Source organism: Mastigoproctus giganteus, chromosome 10, assembly GCF_048544385.1.
Source record: "Mastigoproctus giganteus isolate SK-2022 chromosome 10, ASM4854438v1, whole genome shotgun sequence".
NCBI lineage: Eukaryota > Metazoa > Arthropoda > Arachnida > Uropygi > Thelyphonidae > Mastigoproctus > Mastigoproctus giganteus.
In genome coordinates this window covers 181,401,848-181,426,408 of record NC_143584.1, presented here as the reverse complement: position 1 = coordinate 181,426,408, position 24,561 = coordinate 181,401,848, and the positions used below count along the sequence as shown (strand labels likewise).

At 35.8% G+C, this 24,561-nt stretch overlaps 1 protein-coding gene across 1 annotated transcript in view; it reads right to left on the bottom strand.

The window, feature by feature from the left end:
• LOC150079592 (nucleolar MIF4G domain-containing protein 1-like) overlaps positions 1–24,561 on the bottom strand; it is an 86,116-nt gene that overhangs the window by 50,332 nt on the left and 11,223 nt on the right. The window contains exons 3-7 of the mRNA XM_090382350.1: positions 19,429–19,570; positions 10,670–11,021; positions 9,424–9,494; positions 7,994–8,122; positions 1,727–1,848 (exon numbers count right to left, since the gene is read on the bottom strand). Coding sequence (XP_090238476.1) covers positions 1,727–1,848; positions 7,994–8,122; positions 9,424–9,494; positions 10,670–11,021; positions 19,429–19,570 — 816 coding nt within the window. The remainder of the gene's footprint in view (positions 1–1,726; positions 1,849–7,993; positions 8,123–9,423; positions 9,495–10,669; positions 11,022–19,428; positions 19,571–24,561) is intronic.

Sequence of the window (24,561 nt, the reverse complement as noted above, 5' to 3'; positions counted from 1 at the left end):
CTTGGATTTCAGGAAAGCTTTTGACACTGTTGCACATGAAAGACTACTGTACAAATTGGAGCAGAATGGTATTAAGGGTAAGTTGCTACAATGGATAAAAGGGTGGTTGAGTGGGAGAAGACAGGGTGGTAATCAATGGACGCTGCTCTTCGTAGACTAATGTTATTAGTGGAGTTCCACATGGTTCGGTGTTGGGCCCACTGTCGTTTTGTATATTTATCAATGATATGATGAAGGTATATCAGGCTTAGTTTCGAAGTTTGCAGATGATACAAAGGTTGGCAGGGTTGTTAATGACAGTAATGGCAGTGTGCTACTGCAACAGGATATAGAAAATTTGGGCAGATGGGCTGAGAAGTGGCAACTGAAGTTTAACATTGACAAATGTAAAGTACTTGCATACGGCTAGAAGTAACACCAGAGGAACGTTCCAACTGGGTAGAACTACACTTAGGGTGGTAGAAAATGAAAAAGACCTGGGAGTAATTGTGCAGTCAGATATGAAGTTTTCTGAGCAATTCAGACAGGCTGCAAAAGTGCAGTTTTGTCAATGATATACAGGAATTTTGCTAGCAGGGAAAAGGAGGTGATTATCCCTTTGTGTAAGGCAATGGTCAGGCCACACCTTGAGTACTGCGTACAGGTCTGGAGGCCTCATTTTAGGAAGGATGTAGATTTGCTTGAGTGTGCACAGAGAAGGGCAACAAGATTGGTGAGGGGAATGAAGGGATCCTCTTACCAAGAGAGGCTTAAGTTCTGCAAGTTGTTCAGGGGCTGGAGACTAGGCACCTGTGAGGTGATCTGATTGAGGTGTATAAGGACTTGAATGGGTTGAGCATGCTGAATTCTGATGGGATTCTTCCACTTGTTCAGATTATGAACCTAAGGGGACATAAATTCAAATCGAGGAAAGACAGTTGTAGAACAGATGTGCGGAAATTTGCCTTTAGCCAGTGGGTGGTTAATTGCTGCAACAAACTTTTATCTGTCGTTGTGGAAGTTGATAGCTGAAATAAATTCAAGGAGGAACTGGACAAACATTTAGAGGGAATGGTTGTGTGAATTTTTTTTTTTGGTTGATGCTATATAAGCTCATATGCTTGCTTTCTTGCATCACATACCTCTATTACTATTAGTCACCCATCCACCTTATTCTCCAGACTTAGCACCTTGTGATTTCTTTTTATTCCCAAAAGTCAAAATTCTACTCAAAGGGAAAAAAATTGAAAGGGATGAAGAAGCTTTTCAGGCCTTCATCGATGGAATAAATATGATCTCTAAAGAAGACTGGTAAAACTGGATTGATAGTTGTTTTAGAAGCATGAAAACTTGCAGAGATGCTAAGGGTAAATACTTTGAGAAACTAAAAATTTGAAGTATGTAACTTTAATAAAATTATATGATTGCAAAAACTTTTGGAGTTACCCTTGTATTTCTCCCGATATTGCTTCCATTCATTAGTTCCATGTAATTTTCTTAAAACTCTCAATCCTTTTTAAGTCCTGAACTCTACAGAAACTATTTTAACTATTTGAATGCTTTAAAAACTATTTTATAAACGGCTAAATTTGCCATTTGGCTAATTTCACATTTTCTCTCAATGAATTTGTTGAAATGGCTTCCTACCCTTCCTGTTATAAGATGTTTAGCATGCAACAACAATTTGTCTTAAATCAAATTATAACTTCTACTTAAATAAATATAACTTAATTACATATAGCCTTACTTTGAAACTGTACAGGTATGCCAACAGCATGAGAAGGTTATCACATTCTTTTCCACTTCCATAATTATCTTGTTTCTGCAGGGCATCGAATTTTAATGCTATTGCTTGTAGAAAATGGGCTCCTAGGGGACAAGTTTTAAATTCAAAATCATAGTTAGTGAGTTAATTAATCATAGTTAGTTTTCAAAATCTGACCAGAATGATATTCTCAAATAAATTCGTAAAACTGAAACAATGTTATCAAAAACAAAGTCTGGCAGCCTTTTAAGAATTTGTTTACTGCCACAAATACATTTCAAATATGAGTGACATTAAAAATAAGTTACTAAACGTTTAAGCACATAACTCTTAAGCATAAGCAAATAGAGTAACTGAAGATATTTCAGTAATGCTTTAATAATTCATACATGCTTTTATCTAATCTATTTGTGAATCAAAATGTAGAAATTCCTATGTCTCAATCATCTGAAATGGGTAATTAATTTTATATATATTTAGATATTTTTATTTGGATTCTAGAACTCTTTGTTAGGATTAGATAAATAGTATTAAAATTTTAGGAAAAGGCCTTTTGCTTCGGGTTCCATATAGTATTACAAGTTACGTATAGAATTACTCAAAAATAATACAAATGCCAAATTCATCAAAATATCCTTTGCCCCCAAACAATAGCACACAAAGTCCAGATAGTATCTTCATTTTTTTAAAATGATGTACAATGGCAATTTTCTGAAATGAGCAGTAATACATAACAGTTACTGTTCACTATTACTCCTTGTTGCTATGAATTATTATGACTGCATTGTTTTCACGTTATGTTGACAGTGCTGTCAGACAGTACTCTCAACAAAAGTTTGATTCATATTTGAAATCAAGGGCAACTCTGTGTGTGTGTGTGTGTGTGTGTGTGTGTGTGTGTGTGTGTGTGTGTGTGTGTGTGTGTGTGTGTGTGTGTGTGTGTGTGTGTGTGTGTGTGTGTGTGTGTGTGTTGGGAGGAATAATTATGGTAATTCTAATAACAGATTAAACACTCCACTCCACTCCACATAAAATTTTTATAGGCCCAAAATGGTCAAGTTTATAGAAATCAGCTGGAAAGAAAACTTTACAGAAAACATTTCAAAATCCTTGTAGATATTACTGTCAAGTCTAAAGGAAGGAAAGAATAAGATTGTAAGAACTGATTATATCAAATTCCTCACTATTTTTAAATTAAAGAAATTATGTCAATTAGGTGAAAACACCAGTTATGAAAAAGTGATGTGCTATTTTTAATTAATTATATGATAATTACAAAGTTGTCATTACAGTCTAGAAAACCAAACTGATATGGGAACTAGTTAAAACAAATGTCACACTGTTTTTTTATTTTGAATTAAAGAAATGAACTAGGCAAGAACATTAGTTGTAAGAAAACTGTTATTTTTATTTTTAAATTATTTTTAAATTAATTAAAACAAATTACATGGATTAGGTGGGAAAAAGTTTCTACTATTGTAATTATAACAATATTATATTAACGTTGTATTAATATAGTATTTGAGAAGAAAAAGAACGTGAGAAAATTACAGAGTGATGAAAAGTTCCTACAAAAGCTACAAATTGATCCATAATAGTATCACAGATAAGATTAGGAAGGCCAAGGCTGAGTATGAGAAAGCATTAGCTACGAAAGCAAAGAATGAGGACATGGAGTTTTTCATGTATGTGAATACAAAGAAGAGAGCAAACTGTATTGGAAATTTGTGCACTGGGTGTGGGAAAGTCTTAGATAACCCAGCTGATGTTGCTGATGAAATGAATAGGTACTTCACATCAGTCTTTACTGATGAAAGATCCTTTAAGCTGAGGAGAGGATGTGTGAGTGAGGCTGAGCCATACAAAATTAGTGATTTTGAAATTACAGATGACTATTTATTAGAAACACAGTCATCTATAATTTCATAATTAGTCTGATTTCAGTGGTGGGAAAAATCTTACAGGTAATGATCAAGACTGCATTACAGATACATTTAGATAGATGTGGCATTCTAAAGGACACACAACATGAGAGGTTACTGTATAAGCTAGAACATGTTGGGATTACTGGAGCAATTCTAAGAGGGATTGCAGGATGGCTGCAAGGCAGAAGATTGTAAGAAGATTGCAAGGCAGAAGGTTGTAATTAATGGATATTTTTCAGAGTGGTGTAATGTGGGAAGTGGGGTTCCCCAAAGATTGGTTCTTGGACCAATGTTGTTTCTGATTTTCATAAACAACATCGATAAAGAAAAGATGTCAAAATTGGCAGATGATGTAAAGGTTGGAAGAGTTGTTAACAAGCAGTGCCAAGTAGCGCTCCTTCAGGATGACTTGAACAAGCTTCAAGACTAGTCAGAAAAGTGGCAGCTATGTTTTAATGCAGAAAAATGCAAGATCTTATACTTGGAAATAGAAACCCTAAAATAACTTATACAATTGGTTGGGTCAAATTAAAAATAGTAGATAGAGGAAGAAAGAGATCTGGGAGTTATGATATGGGCAGATATGAAGCTTTCTGAGCAGTGTAAACAGGAAGCCAGGAAAGCCCATGGTCCTGTCGATGATTTATCAAACAATATCCTGTAGAGATAGGGAAGTCATAATCTCACTGTACAAGGCAATTGTAAGACTGCATTAGGAATACCATGTCCAAGTAGTGCAGACTTCATATGAAAAAAGACATTGAGCTTCTTGAATGAATCCAAAGAATGGAAAGTTGCATGGTGAGATCGACAAAAGAGCAACCATACGAGGAAAGACTTTGATTATGTGGGCTACAGAGCTTGGCAAACAGGCACCTTAGAGGGGAGCCCTGAATAAAATTTATAAGGCTCTGAGAGGGGTTAGTAAAATGAATGAAAGTGGAATTTTCACTGTCATAAAGAATTCCAGAATCAGGGCCTATAAATTCAAATTACACAAAAAGAGGTTTAGACTAGATTGTAGGAAGTTTTCTTTTATCCAGTGAGTTGTTGATTACTGGAACAAGTTACCTCTGCAGGTAGTTGAGACTGACAGTTTGAAGAAATTCAAATGTCAACTGAATAGTTACAATGTGAGGAAGGAAGTGCAAATTTTTTTTTATATTTATTTATTTTTTGGTTGGTGCAACAAAAGTCTGAGGCTTTCTTGCACTATATGGTTAATACTAATGCTAATATGATATTAGCATTAGTATCATATTACAATAGTAGCTACTCAATTTGTTTTAATTAATTTATTAATTAAATTATTTATGCAATTAATTAATTTATGCAACTAGTGTTCTTACCTAATTCATATAATTTCTTTAATTTAAAAACACCTCCTTTAGGAAGGATATAGATCTGCTGGAATTAATGCAAAGAAGGGCACTGAGACTGGTGAAGGAAACAAAAGGGTGGTCTTACCAAGAAAGACTTCATTTCTGCAAACTGCAGCATCTAGGCACCTGAGGTGATCTGATTGGGGTGTTTAAGGTTTTTAATGGATTGAGACTTAAGTGCTGACGGGATTCCTCCTTTTGCCCAGACTACACACGAGAGAGCAAAAATTCAAATTGAGGAAGGATGGTTGCAAGATAGATGTGTGGAAGTTTGCCTTCAGCCAATGGGGTGGTCGATTGTTGGAACAAACTTCCATCTATATTTCTGTTTGTTTGTTTGTTATTTAGGAGCATTAGCAACTAAGGCCATATTGCTCAGGGATATGCGGTGGTCATTCCCTGACCTTTCCGCATCCTTCGCATTTGGTGGTGACGGGTTTGAACCCCGGTCTAATCAAGAAGCGTGTGCTGTACACTGCTGCTCCTTCCCACCTGGCTACGGAGGCGCCTCTATATTTCTATAGTGACCATTTTTATACCATATGAACATTAAGATAGTTTATTTAGCTTTAATTAAATCACTATACATTAATATAATGTTTTGGGAACGTGCCAGAATCCATCTCAGACCATATAGGCTGTTTTTAAGGACAGAAAGAAATAAAGAATAAATCAAATTACTATTATGTTAAAATTAATATTACATATATAAAACTTCTAGTGGATAATTACTGTATACAATTTATGTATAGTACATTATATATTATTAGTTTTTACCAATTCCATTCAATTTGAGTAGTATAATTACCAGGATAAATAAAATAAATTGAAATTAAAGTTAATCAGAATTTCTTATCTGTTGCCAGCCTCCTGCTTGCTGAATGTCTCAATTCCAACTGCATGTTCTGGCAAGAAGTGCTGTCAACAGTTTATTTATACATTAGGTTTCTAATTAATTGTCCAACAGTAAGATGGGATCCAGGTTCAATAGTTTTGGTGAATTATAGCCTCAAAGTGGACGGACCCAAACTCCACCATCCTCAAATCCACTGTGATTTGTTATGTTGCCTATTTCCAGAGGTGGTGGTGTTGGGGGGGGGGGTTGAGGTTAGGCTTTTCTTCCAGTATTTGGAGTTAGTTTTTTTCCTTTCATGTTTCTTCAGGTCTCTCTATTATGTTTTTAAATATATTAAAGTATTGTTGGTTAAATTTAACCCCTTGTTTTCTGTTTACAGAAGTGGCCTCAAACATTTTTATAAAGAACGGTTCCTTACAAAGTTTCTTCTGTTGTACTGGTGGTCTGTGGAAAGGACTCCAGTATTATTGGGGTTGTTATTTCCCAAGTTGGGTCCATTATTGTTTTCTGTATTTATAAATGATATTGATGATGGTACATCAAGCTTAATGTCCAAGTTTGCAGATGATACAAAGGTTGGCAGGGTTGTTAAGGACACTACTGACGCTATGCTGCTGCAACAGGATCTGGAAAGGTTGAGCAGATGGGCTGAGAGGTGGCAAATGAAGTTTAACATTGACAAATGTAAAGTACTACATATGGGAAACAGCAACCCCAGAGCAATGTATCAACTCTGTGGTACTACACTGACAGTGGTAGAGAATGAAAAGGACCTGGGGGTAATTGTGCAGGCAGATATGAAGTTCTCTGAGCAGTGCAGATGGGCTGCAAGAGTAGCTCATGGTGGCTTGTCAATGATATACAGGAATTTTTCTAGCAGGGATAAGGAGGTGATTATTCCCTTGTATAAGGCAATGGTCAGGCCACACCTTGAGTATTGTATACAGGTCTGGAGGTCTCATTTCAAGAAGGATGTAGAGCTGCTGGAACGAGTACAGAGAAGGGCAACAAGATTAGTGAATGGAACAAAGGGTTGCTCTTACGAAGAAAGGCTTAAATTTTGCAAATTACAGTGTCTGGAGACTAGGCACCGATGAGGTGATCAGATAGAGGTGTATAAAGTCTTGAACGGTTTGAGCATGCTCAATGCCGATGGGATTCTTCCTCTTGCTCAGAATAATCACCTGAGAGGGCATAAATTCAAATTGAGGAAAGACAGATGTAGGATAGATGTGCAGAAATTTGCCTTTAGCCAGTGGGTAATTGGTTGGTAGAACAGACGTCCATCCCTTGTTGTGGAAGTTGATAGTCTAAATAAATTTAAGGCTCAGCTGGACAGGTATTTCGAACAAACAGAGGAGTGATATGGGAGTGTTTTTTTTTGGCTGATGCTGCATAAGCTTGCTTTCTTGCATCATATGCCTCTACTAATGCTAAAGTGTATACAATTTTGCATTTTGCAGCATTAAAACATAGCTGTCACTTTTCTGACCATTCCTAAATCTAAGTCTAAATCTAAGTTGTTCTGAAGAAGCAATGTTTGATAGTGGTGATTAATTACACTCCTGACATTATATCATCTGCAAATTTTGACATCATTTCCTGTATTGTTTCATCAATATCATTTATGAAATGAACTTGAGGGTGCTGATCATATTTAAGCATGCATTTTTTAGTTTAATTTTTCTGTCACTGGAGATTGCATAACAGTGGCAGATGCCTGTGATGAAGTTGTTGTGAAGTTGTCTCCTAACTTTTCTTTCATTCATATCATTATCTGTGATATGAGATGAACGAATTCACCAGTAGTGAGAGTCAGTTGCCAATAGATTATGCATGGGTATAGTTTCATTGCATCATATAGTTTCAAAACATGTTATTCATATTTGCACCTATATTTTGAAATGTTATTCATTTCAAAATATAGGTGCAAGTTAGTCTTTAATGAGTCAGAGTTATCCTCAAGATCATATATAACAAGGCAGCCAAAATATGACCACAATGGCCATTTTTTTGGTGCCCAACTTGTTAAAGACAACCTTTTATAACAAATAAGGCAAATTTTATGATTTTTTTTTTAACTTACCTACTTCAGTACCAATATTTCCATGCAGCAGTGCCAATAGCATTGCATGTTCCATTACAAGTCTTTCAGGAGTAATGCATGATCCAATTACAGAGTCAAATATAAGCGATGTAAGAATGTTATTCATATCTAGAAATTTAACACAAGAAAAAGAAGAAAGGAAAATGAAAAATAATAAAAACACTTTTTTTTTTTTTTTTTCATTTACTGTATTCAGTTATATAAAAGTTAAGTAAACATCCTTTACTATAATCAAATTTATTCTGGAAGCAAAAGATTACCAAAATTCCATTTTTATCGATTTTCCTATATGAGAAGGTTTTTATACATTTATAAGTGTATTTAAGTTAAAGATAAAATTACTACCTTTAAGACTGTAACTGGACGACTCCAGAATCTGAATACAGACATTTCAGTCTCTATAAATCAGTATCAAAAGAATCTGTCAGTTTTGGGAAATCTGGAATCATAATGACATCTAGTCCAGTTTCTTTGGAGATTCAATTATCCAAAAAAAAAAAAAAAAAAAAAAAAAACAACAACAAAGTAATCCAAAGCCTGAAGGAGTAACTACACTAGAGCCAACTAGACAAGGGTGGGAAGAGGATAAACAACCTTCCATCTGGATCAGAAACATTTGTCCAACAACATCTCTCAAAGTATATGTAATTTTAAAGAAGCTTTCTACATCAAGTTAACAAAGTACAAGTATCAACATTGGCTACATGTGAATTAATTCAAATATAGACTCATTCAATCTAATCCAGTACATTTTGATTCCAAGTTCATTACTAGTTCACACTTTCTTCTTATCCCTATTTTAGTTTCTGTAGAACAATCAAATGCCTATTTCTCTACCCACATTCAGTTCAAAGGCCACACTCGAAGCTATACAAGATCACTCAGAGCTGGCACTGCATAATATCACAGTGGCCAGCTCTAACTACTTTCTACAGCTTCTCTGTTCTTATGTTATTTCAACTGTTTGATATATACTGCTACCTCTCTCTTCACTACTACTTAGAGCTTGCCCTAACATATGACATCACAACCAATTTTTAGTTTACCTGTAAGTTTGTCATTCAAACTTAACAGTTACATCTTCTATTCATTGACAAAGATGGAAGCAAATCAATTAAGAAACATATGATGGCATTTAGGCTGTTGTAATATTTTTTTTGCAAGAAACGTACTATTGGTGACATTTCTACATTATCTTTCCAGCATTCTAAGAATTATGTTCATCACGCTGTCACAGTACTATGATGAGTCATATTTATCCCTTGTTTACCACATATACAGATTCTGTATTCTGTCTACCAACTGATTCTTCATTAACTATAGTTTGTGATTCCTCATTTATGAAAGACACAACTAAAAATTCAAATAATATTTTATATGTTGCTCTGTTTTATTACTTTTAAACTTACCATTTCTACTGTATTTCCGATAGAAATCTTCAACTTGGTTGGAAATGGACTGCATATTTGATTCACTTAACCTTAAAAAGAAAAATGTATATATAAAAAAATTAAAATATTAAAGTTAGAAACTCACATAACGAAGCTAAACAAATCACTGGCCTAACAAATACAGGAAAAGATAAAAGTAATATTTTTTAAAAATTGTAAAGATGAAGACCCTTATACTAAAATTTTTTATGGATTTTTAAATTTTTTTATAAATTCTCCCATCACATTCCAGGAGAGAAGAAACAATGCATTTGAATGTCATGGTTTCATTAACTTATATCATTAGAATGCTAATCTAATATGTCTAATTTTTATATTGAGAATTTAACACTCAACAGTTATTTATATATACTTTATTCGTGGACATAAATTATGGAGGTTGTTTTTATGTTTGTTGTTTGTATGTGCTTCCTTTTCTCATCAACAGTCTGGATAATTAAGAATATACTGTAATTTAAAAATCATTTTCAATTATAGGTTAAAAAGTTTAAAAACAAAAAGGCAGCCTGCAATATAATTGCAGAAGGATGCTCTTGTTCTTTATTCATCTGCCAGTTGCTAAACAAACAATCTTATTTGCTTATCACTGGATGGCTTGTGATATTCAAAGGTAAATGGAAATTTACATGCCATTGGCATTATATTTAATTTAAAAAAATAAATTAATTAATTAATACCCAAAATAAAATAAAAGTTTATTGAACTTATCATCAAATTCTCAATAATATACAAATGACTGCATTTTTGAGTATTCTTTTTGCTATTCAAAGGATATTACTTGATTGAATATTTAATAGGGAAATTTTTTAAATTAAAAACTATATGGCTATAGTTTTGATAGTTAGCAACTTCCAGTCACATTAAAGAAGTGAATATGTGTGTATAAAGAAAAAATGAATATGTGACATAATTGTATTGTACACATTGGTACTAATGAAATTAAGTGCAGGAGATCTGAGGATTTACTTAATAAATATATGGCAATATTCAGAAAAAGTCATGAAGGATACACATAATTAACTGTTGATCTTGCATGTGAAAATCATAAGCCAATCAATGAGTTACAAATGACATGCTACTTCACTAGAGCATGCAAAATCAAAGAAAGGCAAACACATTTCATGTTAAGTGCTGGTGGTTGTGTTTCTTGGATTTTCTTCAACAAAATAAAAAAGCTACTATAAATTACAAAAATGCAACACACCTGTTAAGAAGACCTTTCAAATGTCTTTTAACTGTTGCTAATTCTTCACTTTTGTTAACATCTGCTGTGTCCAAAAGACACTTTTTAGCAGGAGGAAAATATTTTTCACTTTCTGAATTACCAGACTGATCAATTTTGACTACATTTCCTTTTTTGTCCCTAAGTCTACCGTAGATATCTTCCCAGAATTCAGGCTTCTCTGAGATGTCCTCATCACTAGCACATTCATCTGTATTATCTTGTTCAATATTATTTCCTTCATTGTCTTCATTATCCTCCTCAAGTTCTTCACCATCAGCATCAATTTTTTGATCCTTTTCATCATTATCGCTTTCAAGAACTTCTAATATATCTGTTTTGTTTAAATTAAAGGTTAACAAAGCCTAGGCAAAACTTATTATATTTTATAGAAATTTTATTAAAATTTTACAATTGTTATATCTTCTGTCAATGTATTAAAACAGCAGTATAAATAAATAAAGACATATTCAAGATTTCATATTGAAAGTTAATGCAACTTCATAAAATTTTATAGTATGGCTGGTACGTAGAAAATATACCACCCATACTGTAACGTTTTACACTTGGAGAATAGCAACTCCAAAATAACATACACTTGTTGGGGTTGAAATAAGTAGAGGAAGAAAACGATTTTGGAGATAATAGTCAGATATGAAGTTTTCTGAGCAGTGTAAACAAACAGCCAGGAAAGTCCATGGTGTCCCATTAATGATTTATAGAACAATATCGTGTAGAGATAGAGTCATAATCCCACTGTACAAGGCAATTGTATTACCATATATGGAATACTGTCCAAGTATGACCTCATCTAAAATAAGATATTGAACTTCTTGAAAGGGTCTAAAGAGAGGAAACTTGCATGATGAAATCAGTATAAGGGCAACTCTATGAGGAAAGACTGATTATGTGGGCTACAGAGCTTGGCAACTGGGCACTTAGAGGGGGGGCCTGATTGAAGCTTATAATGCTCTGAGAGGGGTCAATAAAATGAATGAAGGCAGTATTTTCACTGTTATAAAGAATTCCTGAACTAGGGTCCATAAATTCAAATTATAGGGGGAAAAAGCTTTAGACCAGATTGTAGGATATTTTCTTTTAGCCAGTGAGTCATTGATTACTGGAACAAGTTACCTCTGCAGGTAGATGAGGCTGACAGTTTGAAGAAATTCAAACGTCAACCACATAGTTACCTATGTGGTTGACGTGGAGGGAAGTGCATAATTTGTATTTGCTTATTTACTTTTTCTTTTCTTTTTTGGCAAGTTCAGCAAAAGTCTGAACTTGCCAAAAAAGAAACTGCTATTCATTGAGCACTAATACTAATATTATGATTAATGTTTTAAATGTTATTAATATTAACTGAAAGCCCTGTTAAAATTATGAAATTGTAAAAAGCCTTAACTTCTAATATGCCAGCAAAAATTAACATAATCATAATTAAGGTAAGTACAATAATTTTTATAACAATATGCTACTAAACTGAAGTCTTGCATCTCGGGAACAGAAAGCCAGAAGTAACTTACAAACTGTGGAGGTTAGGGATTAAAGAGGATTTGGGATGAAAAAGACTTAGCAGGGGCTACAATACAACGAAAAATAAAGTTTACTGTACAGTATAAATTGATGATCAAGGAAGCACATCATCCTGTCAATTGCAATGGTATGACCACACTTGGAATATTGTATTCAGGACTGAAGGCCAAACCTAAAAAGAGACAGTTCAAAGAAAGAAGGATAAGGTATAAGGTATGTTAGTGTCTAACGGCTCCTGGGATTTCTCCCATCTCCGCGGGTGTACATTGTATCGGGGCCAGAGATTTGAAGTGTGTGGGGGTCATGTGCTGTATATTGTGTTGTGCCCTTTGTTCCTCCGGTCTATTAGCCGCCGAGCCCCTAGTGGGACCCGACGTTACCACACCATGCCACGGGGAGGCTGACCGGGTGTACCACTGTAGCTAGAGTACTCTGGCGGGTCCTGCCACCTACTTTCCTGGGATTTCAGTGGCTAGGACCAGATTTGAGAATGAGATGATCGCTGTTTCTTGAGCAACGGTTGTAATTTTAACAGAGCGTAGGGTTGTTCGCTGATAACTTGTTCTAGGGCCAAATAGGTCGGGCAGTAATTTTGATGTTTTTAGATTTAGACCTGTGGGGAATGCGTGTGTGTGTATATATAAATATATGTATATACACACACACGCACACACATATATATATATATATATATAAACTAAATAAAAAAAAATAAAATAAAAAAACGTTGTGCAAGAGAAAAGTAAGGGAGGAAGGCAGAAGACTGGAGGGTAGGAAACAGAAGAAAGGGGCCAATAGGGAAGATGGCCCCTGATGACAGTGTGGCATGCCCAGTGCCTCACCAGAGAGAGGAGTGGAGTGGCGGGTGGACGAAAACCACCACCCCACAAAAAAAAAAAAAAAAAAAAATCATTCTGTAAGAGAAAAATAGGGGGGGGGGGGTGGAGTAAAAGAACGGATGGCAGGAAACAGAAGAAAGAAGCCGAAAAAAAAAAAAAAAAAAAAAAATGAGAGAGAGATATACTCCGCAAGTTCAGGGTAGGTACAGCTAGCACGGCCAGTCAGTTGGAGCCGACAACTTGCTGGAAATCCAGCAGTGTGAGTGCTGCTATGGTGGATGGGTCATGTTCAGTAAGGTCTAGTTCAGGTGCCGTCATTGGGACTCCATTTGGTGAGTCTGTGTTGCATCCAGACTGAAGGCTGGTCCAGTAGTCCATCAGAACGAACAGTGGGGGTGGTCAAAACCGGGAGTCCAAGATTGATGGTCAAGTCCAGGGATCGAAGCTAGGCCTCTTCTTGATGAAATGTGTCACATCTGGTCGAGAGAAGTTTGTCCAGAAATCAATGATGAGGAATTTGTCAAGGTATGTGCGGACCCTGTCTTTTATTGCACTGCTGGTCAAGTCTTGTGCAAGTTGGTCCAAGGCGTTAGCATCCATGGCTCATTGATGCGTAGCAACAATTGGCAGTCATGGTTGTTATGACCTATTGATTCGGATACTAAGGTGGTGGTAGCGCTTTCTGCTTGGTAAATAAGTCCATTGCAAATTGAGTCAGAGCTCGGTAAGTTTCTTCATTCCGTAGGGTGAGGTGTTCTTGATTTTGGTAGTTGAAGCGTAGTTTTGTTATTAGAATCCTCCTGAAGTCCTCGTAGATTTCACAGCTGTGGGCAAGGTGCTCCCACGTCTGATCCTCTCCACAGTGGCAGCGGGGTGAGTCTGAAATTCTGAAGTCATGTAGTTTTTTCTGGAAGGAGCCATGTCCAGTGAGGAGGTAGGTAGCATAGAGTCCTGGTGAAAACCAGACAGGTGTGAGGGGGTAGGAGGCCCTGACATCAGGGAGGAATCTTTTGGTGACAGCGCCTTTAGTTGATGCCTGCCATCTTTCTTGCCAGGTGTCTCTTAGATGTTCATTAAGTCTCTTCTTTTCAGCGTTTCTATTATTTGCTGGGTCAGTGGTGAAACCTGCACAAGTAACTGCTCTTCCTTTGGCTATTTGGTAGAGCAACCCATGACGAACAATCTCCAGGTCCAGTGGAAGAGATCCAGTGAGGACCTGGAGCGCATGGGTGCTGACAGTGCGACAGGCACGCGAGGACAGAAGGAGAAGAGAGCGCTGGATAGTTCCTAGGCGCAATCTGTTTACTACGGTATTGGCCTTCTTGTACCAGACTCCAGAAGCATAGGTGACAACCGGGATGAAAACTGCCTTAGAGAAGAGTGACAGCGTTCTCTTCTTTAAGCCCCAGTCCTTCCGGGCAACTCTTGAGACTTGGGCAGCATACTTCCTGATCTTAATCCTGAGTTGGTCTAGATGAGGAGTGAAGGAAAGGTTTTTGTCTAAGATCAAACCTAGATATTTAAGCTCTGTTTTTAGTTTTACTGTAACACCATTGACCTTGATTTGGGGTGGTCTTCTCAAATCAAGGGTGCCTTTTAATAGGATCGAATTGGTTTTCTCTGGGGAGATCTCTGCCAATAACAGAACCCAACTAGAAGCAACTGCCAACCAGGCCATCTCCACCCTTCAAGCTTGGGCAGAGCATATCAACCTAAAGAAAGAAGGATAATAAGATTGGTGAGGAGCACTGATTATTGTCTCTACAAGGAATGATTTAGAAGGTGCCGATAAATTACCTCCAAAAGAGAATGTGGCAGAGAGTTTGGTAAAGCTTGAGGCAGAATTGGATGATCACTTTTTTATGATAGAAAACATATGAGTGGTTTTGAAAGTTTTTTTTTTTTATTTTTTTAAGAAGTGAACTGTTTTTGCCATTATTGCATCACTTGGGTATCTACCCTCTCACTGAAGAAGGGCCAAATAGCCTGAAACGGTGCTGTCTGCGTGGTGGTACCTATCTGAGAATAAGTAACATAAGTCTTCTCCTTAGGTGAAGCGTTACTTATTCGAAATAGTGCAATATCATGGCAACTCGTTGTGAAGGTATTCACAATATGAGATATAACCTAAAACGATGCCACCTTAAAAATTTTCTGTTTATTCAGAAATGGCTGTGTATTATGATGCTAAGCACTTTATATACATAGAAGTGAAGAAAATGATTCCTTACATTATCTGGCCATTCTAATACTAACAGTGATTGCTGAGAAACATCATACACTTCCACATGTGTAGGTACAAAATTCCTGTCATAGCTAATTTTCAAAATGATTAACTAAAAATTTCCAAATTTAATGATTTCCCAATCACAAACCCTTCTCATGGAATTCTGTTGGTTTGGATATCTAGTTGTGTTCATAGCAAACAGCTGGTTGAGAGTAATGTGAAACCCCATTACTTTATTGGTTCTCCATTATTCCATAACGTTGGAAAAACTGTTTCATGCTAATACAGATTCCACTTTAACCAAAGATGATAATGACTAATTTTACAGCTGAAAGCTTGAAGTACTGTTGATTATCTATTAAGATTCTCAGCAAAACTTATTATCGTAGTACTAAGATAATAGGCTTTGCTAAGAATCCCAAAGATGATAATTAACATGTGATACTTAATAGGTGATAAATAATCATACTGTTCTTTGTGCATTATGCTAGATAGTGTTATGGTCCATTGCCTAATGATAACTGGCAAAAATACATCAGAAAAGTTCAACCATGTCACAGCAATACTCATAATCATCATTATTAAAGAAAAAGCTTGAACTATAAGGAATAAAAAATAAATAAAAATCCGTTTATTCTATAGAACAGCTAATGCCAGAAGAGGTCACAAATTCCTCATGACTGTATATGTATTAAATTATTAATGACATTAGATTTTCAGTGACACAGTCACAATGGGTCACACAATTTTTTGCAGGCTTGAACCCCAAACTCCCATCTTGTAATCATGCACACTAACCAGTGGATCATCACTGGGAAGTATTACTCAACTTAGTAATAAAATTAAAATCTTAAACATGAAAAAGTGAACAAATAAGAACTAGTCCTTAAGGACATACCATTCCTTTTTATCATGACTGTACTACCTCCAGAGAATGACTAAATGCTAAAGCCATTTTCTGATTTGGTATTTGAAGAACATGACCTAATGTTTTCATAATACTGGACTGTACTGATATTTCAATATGATTCAGATAAACTGAAAAAAGATGAAATGATTATGGCATATAATTCCCACAAGGTTAAAATAGGGAGGATAAGAGAAGTAATAAAAAATCTTTATCGTACAGAGAAAACTTGTACTGGTACCCATTATGGCAAATAGTTCAAAGGCTGGGAATCATTCCCAGCCCTTGGGTTGCTCTAACAGTGTAAAAGCTCAACATTTTAGGCACAGAAAGTATAGAGAAATGAAGGAAGAAATAACTTTTTATTCATGCGTCCTGGGCATAAAATGCCAATGTTCATTAGTGCAACTCCTGAGAGTTGTTTGAGTTTTCATTTAAATTTTATTTTAACAATATTTGAGTTAGTGAAATGATTCAAAGACTGTGAACATTAACAACTTCCTTAAAGACACCAGTGGCCAGAAATTTCTAGTTTGAAGCTAATTATTTCACAATAAATGACTATAAAAATGTTATATTTTATGCTTGAAGTTTTTTAAATACTTGATCCCAAAAGAATTGATAAAAATTTTGATTTTTTGTAAATAAGTGTAAAAAATACAATATTTTTAAATTTAAAGTTTTCACTAAAAAATAAATAATTACATTAATAAGTATTTCAATTAATTGGATGAATGGCAAGATCAGTATGCTGCAAGCACAATTTTAAAAACCAAAAACTCTTTTAAAAAAGAAATTGGTGGGATTGTCAGGTTCCATGTTATTATGTGTGTTACAATTCTGGGTGGCACTACTTCTGGGTAAACCTGTGGATCCAAAACCACTGCTTTTGAGCACTTAACAGATGTACACTGATCAAAGATCAGAAAATAAGGTTAATTTTATTTATTTTGAAACAAACATGTTTCCTGTGCCAATATCTGTCCAAATTCAAGCATAATACTTCCATAGTAATAAATTAAATCATTTTCATTATTTAATAAAATCAAAAGGTGTTAAAAATATTGGTGGCCTGCACAAAATTTGTTCAACTGAAAGGTAAGGTGTTTGAAAGGTTATGAATTACCTTTCCAACACTGTGGATTTACCTTTGAATTTGTTAAAGAGTCATCTGTATTTTGTTGATGAAATTGAAATTAAGTGCTATTCTTTTATTATTTTAGATTTCTTTTTGTTCAAGTTAATTAAGATATGGGATTTGAATGAGTCAAGACCTTTCTTGGGACAAGCCTGTGAAAAAAGTAGCAATTTCATATACATTGGGATGTCTGGAATCCTAATTATGCACCACTGGACTTATTTTTTCCAGAGACAACATTACCCAAAACATTTTTAATTTCAGAGTATTTAATAAAGAGGAGAGAAATTATGTGTGCCCTTAATAGGATGGTATTATCATTTGCATAGTTGCTGGCACTGGCATGTAATAGCACATCATTCATAACATGAGGTTATCATCACAGTTATACCCACATAGTCAGAACATCTTCGAACAGAAATCAAAAGTTTTTATTGAAGGTAGAACTATTTTCATAAATTTAAGACTATAATCTACAACTTCTTTGGAGAAAATTGAAACTGATAATTTTTTCCAACAACCTGCACAATCTCCAACAGCAAAAATACAATGTCTTCAACTTATGATGCTCTATTCATAACAATGGAATGAATCATTTAATTCTTTTTAGGAACATGCTCTGGAGTTAAGGGAACTGATCTACTCATGATGCATGGCTGGTCACAATGCATATGGCACATAATGCATGATATAATTAAATTTAACATGACTTCAGTGAAGTCAGTATCTTGACAAACAAGTTGGTGAAATCATTTCACCTACTTTGGTGGTTTGCTATGAGCTAAAATGATGCTTTGCACTAACTTATTCATCTAGTAAACTTCCCATAGTCTGAGGCTTTCAGCCCTAAACCCCTTTTTAGTCATTGTCTTATTAACCCACTAGTCAAATACCTACTCCATATTAATTGCCAATTTGAGATTGTTGGTTGTTGTTGTTTGGGGTTTAATGGTGCAAGAGCAGCTTCGGCTATATTGCACCTTTGAGATTGTTGGCTCTATTTCTACATTCCTAAATATTGTACATTCACAGTCTTACTTGACCAGTTTGTGAAGTGTTTTTTAATTGTTCAGTTGGAATTATAGCATAAAGAGCACTGATAGATAAAGTCCCACCATATGTTATTATTTTTGTCTTCTGTTTTGTGTTGCTATCTTCAGTTCCAGCTGAATGTAAAAAAACATGTTTTTTGAAAGATGGTTAATTTTATGTTTCAAACAAAATGGTTTCTTGTCTTGATTATTATCATTAAGAAGGGCTTTAATAAGTTACGTTTATGCTTATTTTTGCCTAAGTACAAGAACTTTGCCACTATTGATGATGAGCTGTGTCAAAAGGTATGTCACAGTGTAGCAGGACAATTACAAAAGTGCACTAATCATGAAGAACAATTTGAACAGTTTGATTAATTCATTGATTTGGAAAATTAAATTATTGTTCTTTTTGCATTCCAATTGTACTAAAATAATAGTAATAATGATAAAAATATAGTTCATAATTTGGTTTTTATTCTACCGATTGGTTAATAATTTGTACCAAAATCAGGAGAAACGTTTTGGACATGCGGTATATGAAATTCAGACTTTTGTGCTGTCTTTTTCATGTCAGTTGTCCGCAATTCCCATTGTAATGCAGAACTATCTTCTGCAGAAGCATAAAAAGTTAACTGGGAGGGACTAGTTTTAAACAATGCTCTTATGTGAAAACCTGCTTCGACTTAAGATGCAATTTACAGGATTCAACTGTCTTATAAGTGAAAGGGCTGCCTGTAGCAGAATTACCAATATCTAGTCTGTGTAACTTAACATGTCATGATACCCAAGTGAGGCAGGCCCAAAATTATCCAAAATATCTGGACACTTCTGGATAATAAAACAGTAAATGCCAAAACTGATTGCCTTGATTATCCAAAAGTATCTGGATAATCAAGGAAACTAATTTCAGCATTTACTATTTCACAAGGAAATATGCAATTCATTATAAAAATTACAAGCAAATTAAATCTATGCATGACATAGGATAAAGGTTCAGTTTTGGCTGGGATGCCCTATATAATACCTTGAGATTACTCAAATTTCAAATGTTTAAGGATACAGTCTAACCCTGCATCAACAAAGCCCTTTGAAATTTTCTTATTCTTCCTGCGGTTCAATCTTAAATTTTTTTCTAATCGTCTTATTGCTCTGTCATCTTCTTCATTTGCTTCCATCAACTGAAGTTTTCTGACATCTTTTGCCTGAATAAGAATGCAATAAAATTCAAGGTTTAGTAATACAATAAAATTGTTCAAAATTTGGGAACTTTCTGAAAGTTTTGTATTAAAAAAAAAAATCACTTCGTCATGTGTTGTTGCATCCACACAGGAATTGTTTCAGTACTAGATGATTATCAATATTGATAACATTAATAGTTTTAATGTCAATTTTATTTAAATTTTGATACAATAAAATATTTTAAAAAAATAAACTATACAATGTTTTAGACCATAGCAATAAAATATTTTAATATTATTGTCATTTTAAGTTACTTACCTATCATTCTATCATAGTATTAGTTTTGGCAACATGATACAAGAAAGTAAAGCTTATACAGCCAGCCAAAAAGATTTATTCACTTTATTTGCCCATTTCTGCCAATAATTTGTCCAAACTTTTAAATTTATTCAAACTATCCACTTCCACTATACTAGTTGGAAGTTTACTCAAACAATCAATTACTCTTTGGCTGAAAGCAAATTTGTGTACATCCATTCTGTAACCATACTTGTTCAATTTATATTTATGTCCCTTTGTGCATATCATCTGAGAAAGAGTAAAGTGCCACCAGCATTTAGCTATAGTTTAGGAATTATAAGAAAATATATTTATTGCTTACCATTATTACATCACTTCATTATCAAGTTTGTAATAATAGCCTGTAATATCAAAAACAGATAAACAGATACAGCAGCAAAAAAATATAATGTGTTATAATGTAATAATTGGTCCTTGAAGTTGTCACAGACATTCTCTCAGATATGCCAGACAAGCTGTACTTGCTGCCTGGGAGTCTAAAACGCTGATGGAACTGATATTCAGGTGACACTCAAGTCAAGCGGATCCAATTTCGGCAAAGTCCGGACGGTCTGTGACAGCCAAATCCTCTGCTTGCACCTTCACGATGGTGGGACTGTTAGTAATCCTGGGTATAACCTCCATGCACAAGTACATGGTGGGTGACCACCCAGGTGTGAACCAACGTAAGCAGGGGTTGAGGTGTGGCACCCACACCACATGGAGGAATGCCGCCCCTCTATGTCACCAGGCAGTACTAGGTAGATGACTCTCATCAACCGGTGCAATACCACCACATTCATTATTGGAGGCTTGAAGTGGTGGAACCCATGTTTAGTCTCTAGAGCTAAGTTCCGGTCAACCCTTCCCTATCTCTTCCATCATGCAGTATGATTGATGACTTTTGAGGTTATGATGAACATCGTGGCGAGATACAATATTCCTTACATTTCGAGGGTACAGCTCTAAAACGGTGTTCACAGGCCGGCCGCTAGTTAGTACACCAGACCAAACCTACTGGTAACTCTCTAGGAGGCTTCCGGATCAGCTAGTGTATAATATTGCTACCTCTACTCTGCCAGATGGTGACTGGAGGGAGTCCGAGTAGTGTGTATGCGGAGAGCATTGTCGAGGCCACTTTATGTCAAGGATTTGGGTATATTCTTACCGTTTGTATGCCGTATCCAAAAATTTCATTACTTCATACAGCATGTCCCACCCACTTTTTCTTACTGTTGAATACACCATGAATTGTCAAACTAATAGAGAAAGCTTATCTGCAAAAAGATCTAAATCTCCCAAGCACTTCCTAATTCATTTCACAAATATACGTGGTCTCAATTCTAATCTCAACGATGTCCATTTCCACTTGCAGTCTGCCAAACCCCATGTACTTTTTCTGACAGAATCTCAATATTATCGGCTGATTGAACTACTGCTCATCTCAGATGACCAAATTATTCACTGTATGATTCTTTTCGCCTCAAAGGTGGTACTTGTGCATATGTCCGTTCTGATATTCTCTGTCAGAGACTTGGCAATTTGGAATCTCCTCTCTTCGATCTTCTCTAGCTTAAAATCTCTCTACCTCATTGTGTCAAATTCATCTGTTGTCTCTACCGTTCTCCCAATTCCACTAATCACTTTGAGCTCTAATCACTTTCCTCACAGTGAGGTAATTTTCCTTGGTGATTTTAATGTTCACAACTCCAGCTGGTCGAGATGCTGAGGCTTTTGCAATTACTAATGACCTTGCACAGATTGTTCATTTACCTACAAGAATACTGGACAATCCTAATCATACAGCCAATACGCTTGATCTTTTTCCACAAACAACCCTTCTAAGTACAAGGTCGAAGTGAGGGGTCCTTTAGATCACAACTTCGTGACTGTCTCTTCTCCAATGGAACCTTTATCTTATGGCTATTCCCAACCTCGTGTTGTTTGGCATTACAAGAATGCAAAATGGGATGACCTGCGAGACTTCTTTTCTTCTTTTCCTTGGTCGGATTACTGTTTCAAAACTTCTGATGTCAACGTTTGCTCAGATCTTGTCAGTGAAATTATTCTTGCAGGAATGGAATCCTTTATCCCACACTCCACTTTAAAATCTCATCCTTTAAATAAACCTTGGTTTTCCAATAAATGTGCTAAGGGTGTTCAAGAGAAGAATGTTGCATATCGTAATTGGCTTGTTTCTAATTCTTCAGTTTCATTTTCTGCCTACACCAAAGCTCGCAACAATTGTAAAGCAGTTATTAATCAGTCCAAACTAGAGTTTGAACAGGCTAAGAGTATAAAACTTGCTTCTTGCCCTAATGGTAGCCGAGCATTCTGGTCTCTTGCCAAATCTATTGGCCGCAACTTTTGCCCATCTCTGCTCCCACCTCTGTCCAAACCAGATGGTTCTGTCGTCACTTCAGCCAAGGATAAAGCTGACCTGCTAGCATTCCATTTTTCTTCCAACTCATATATTAATGATCTTGGTAAAACACCTCCCACCATTACCAACATGCTCCATTCAATGCCTCCTGTAGTCTTCATCAAAAGGATGTCAGAAGGATTTTGATGAATCTTGATGCTAAGAAAGCTCCAGGTCCCAATGGTATTTCTCCACTTGTTCTCAAAACCTGTGCTCCTGAACTTACTCCTATTCTTTGCCGCCTTTTTTCACTTTCTTATTCTAAAGGTGTTTTTCCTTCTACCTGGAAATTTGCTCATATCCAGCCAGTTCCTAAAAAGGGTGACAAATCCCACCCATTCAATTATCGTCCCATTGTAATTACTTCTACTCTTTCTAAATCAATTGTTGCTAATGCTCCTAAAAACCAAATAACAACAACAAACATCTAAATCAATGGAGAAATCAATTAACCGCCAACTCTTAAACTACCTAGAAACCTTCCATCTGATCAACGATCGCCAGTATGGGTTCCATCAGTGTCGATCCACTGGTGATATTCTGGCTTGTGTTACCCATTTATGGACTAATTCAATGGAAAGGTTTGGTGAAACACAAGTAGTTGCTCTTGACATCTCAAAGGGCTTTCGATCGTTTTTGGCATAAAGGTCTTCTAAACAAGCTTCCATCTTATGGTTTGCCAACTGTTTTTAGTAATTGGTTATCCAGTTTTCTCTCTGATCGCTCAGTGAGAGTGATGGTAGATGGCTCTCTGTCTTCTAACTTCTCCACTAATGGCATTGTCCCCCAAGGTTCAGTTCTTTCCCCCACTCTTTTCCTTTTGTATATTAATGACCTGCTTCCATTGACTGGAAATCCTATCCATAGTTCTGCAGATGATAGCACATTGCATTCCACTTTCCATTTTGAGAAACCTTGTCCTGCTCAATCAGCTTCAACTTCTCGAAAATCTGCTACCAATTCCTTAAATGCCGATCTTCAGGCAATTCTCCAGTGGGGCAAAGTCAACTTAGTTGATTTCAACCCTTCTAAAACTCAGTCTTGTCTTATATCTCGCAAAAAGGATTCTTCTGCTCCTATGCTTATCTTGGTGACACTCCGATTTCTAGGCAAAATGATATATCTCTTTTGGGGATTACCCTGACTTCTAATCTCTCTTGGCACAAGCACATTACAAATATTGCTTCTTCTGCATCTAAAAAACTTGGTTTTTCTCTTTCGCTCTCGGAATTACTTTTCTTCCAAACAGCTGCTCACTCCGTATAAATTGCAAATCCGCCCTGCCATGGAATATTGTTCCCACATCTGGGGTGGTGCCCCCAAAACCTCTCTCAGGCTGCTTGATTCCATTCAGAAGAGAGCAGTTAGGTTAATTAATGATTCATCTCTAACAGAGTCTCTCCACTCGCTGTCTCATAGACGTACTGTTTCTGCTGCATGCCTCTTCTACAGATACTTCCATGGGCACTGTTCTTCTGAATTGGCTTCTATAATTCCAGCTCTCTCTCTCTTTCAAAACAGTCCGAACACATGCCGCCACCAGCCAACATCCATTTACTGTCCAACTTCAAACTCACAGAACCAACTTTTCATCTTCCTCGTTTATTCATTCAACTGCCGTTTTCTGCAACAACCTTCCTTCATACATATTTCCTGAAAATTACAGTCTACAGAAGTTCAAGTCCAATGTCAACAAATATCTTCTTTCGTCTTCTCAACATTCAACCCAAGTATGGTACTAAGTACTATAGGTTCTAATACTTCTCGTGTTTGGAGTTTACATAAAAAAAAAAAAAAAAAGTAGTAAGTGGTATTAAGTAGAAAAAAGATGCAAGGAAGCAAGCTTATACAGCATCGCCAAAAAAACACACACTACCCCCCAGTTCATATGCCAATTCTGCCTTTAAATTGGTTCAAACTACCCACTTCCACAATATCAGATGGAAGTTTTTTGCTGTAATCAATTACTCTCTGGTTGAAAATAAATTTTCACACATCTTTCCAATTTAAATTGATGTTCTTTTGTGTGTGTGTGTGCATCATCTGAGAAAGAATAAGTCTAAGTATCTGTTTCCAGATGCTGTAATTACAGAACTGAACGTTGTAAGAGTACCTCGTGTGTCCTTGACTAATCTTTTTGTTCTTCTCTGCATCCATTCCAATAGATCCACATGCCAAAAATGAGACTTCCAGATCTATACAGTACTCAAGATGTAGCCTATTGTCTTATAGAGTAATAACCACCTTCTTATC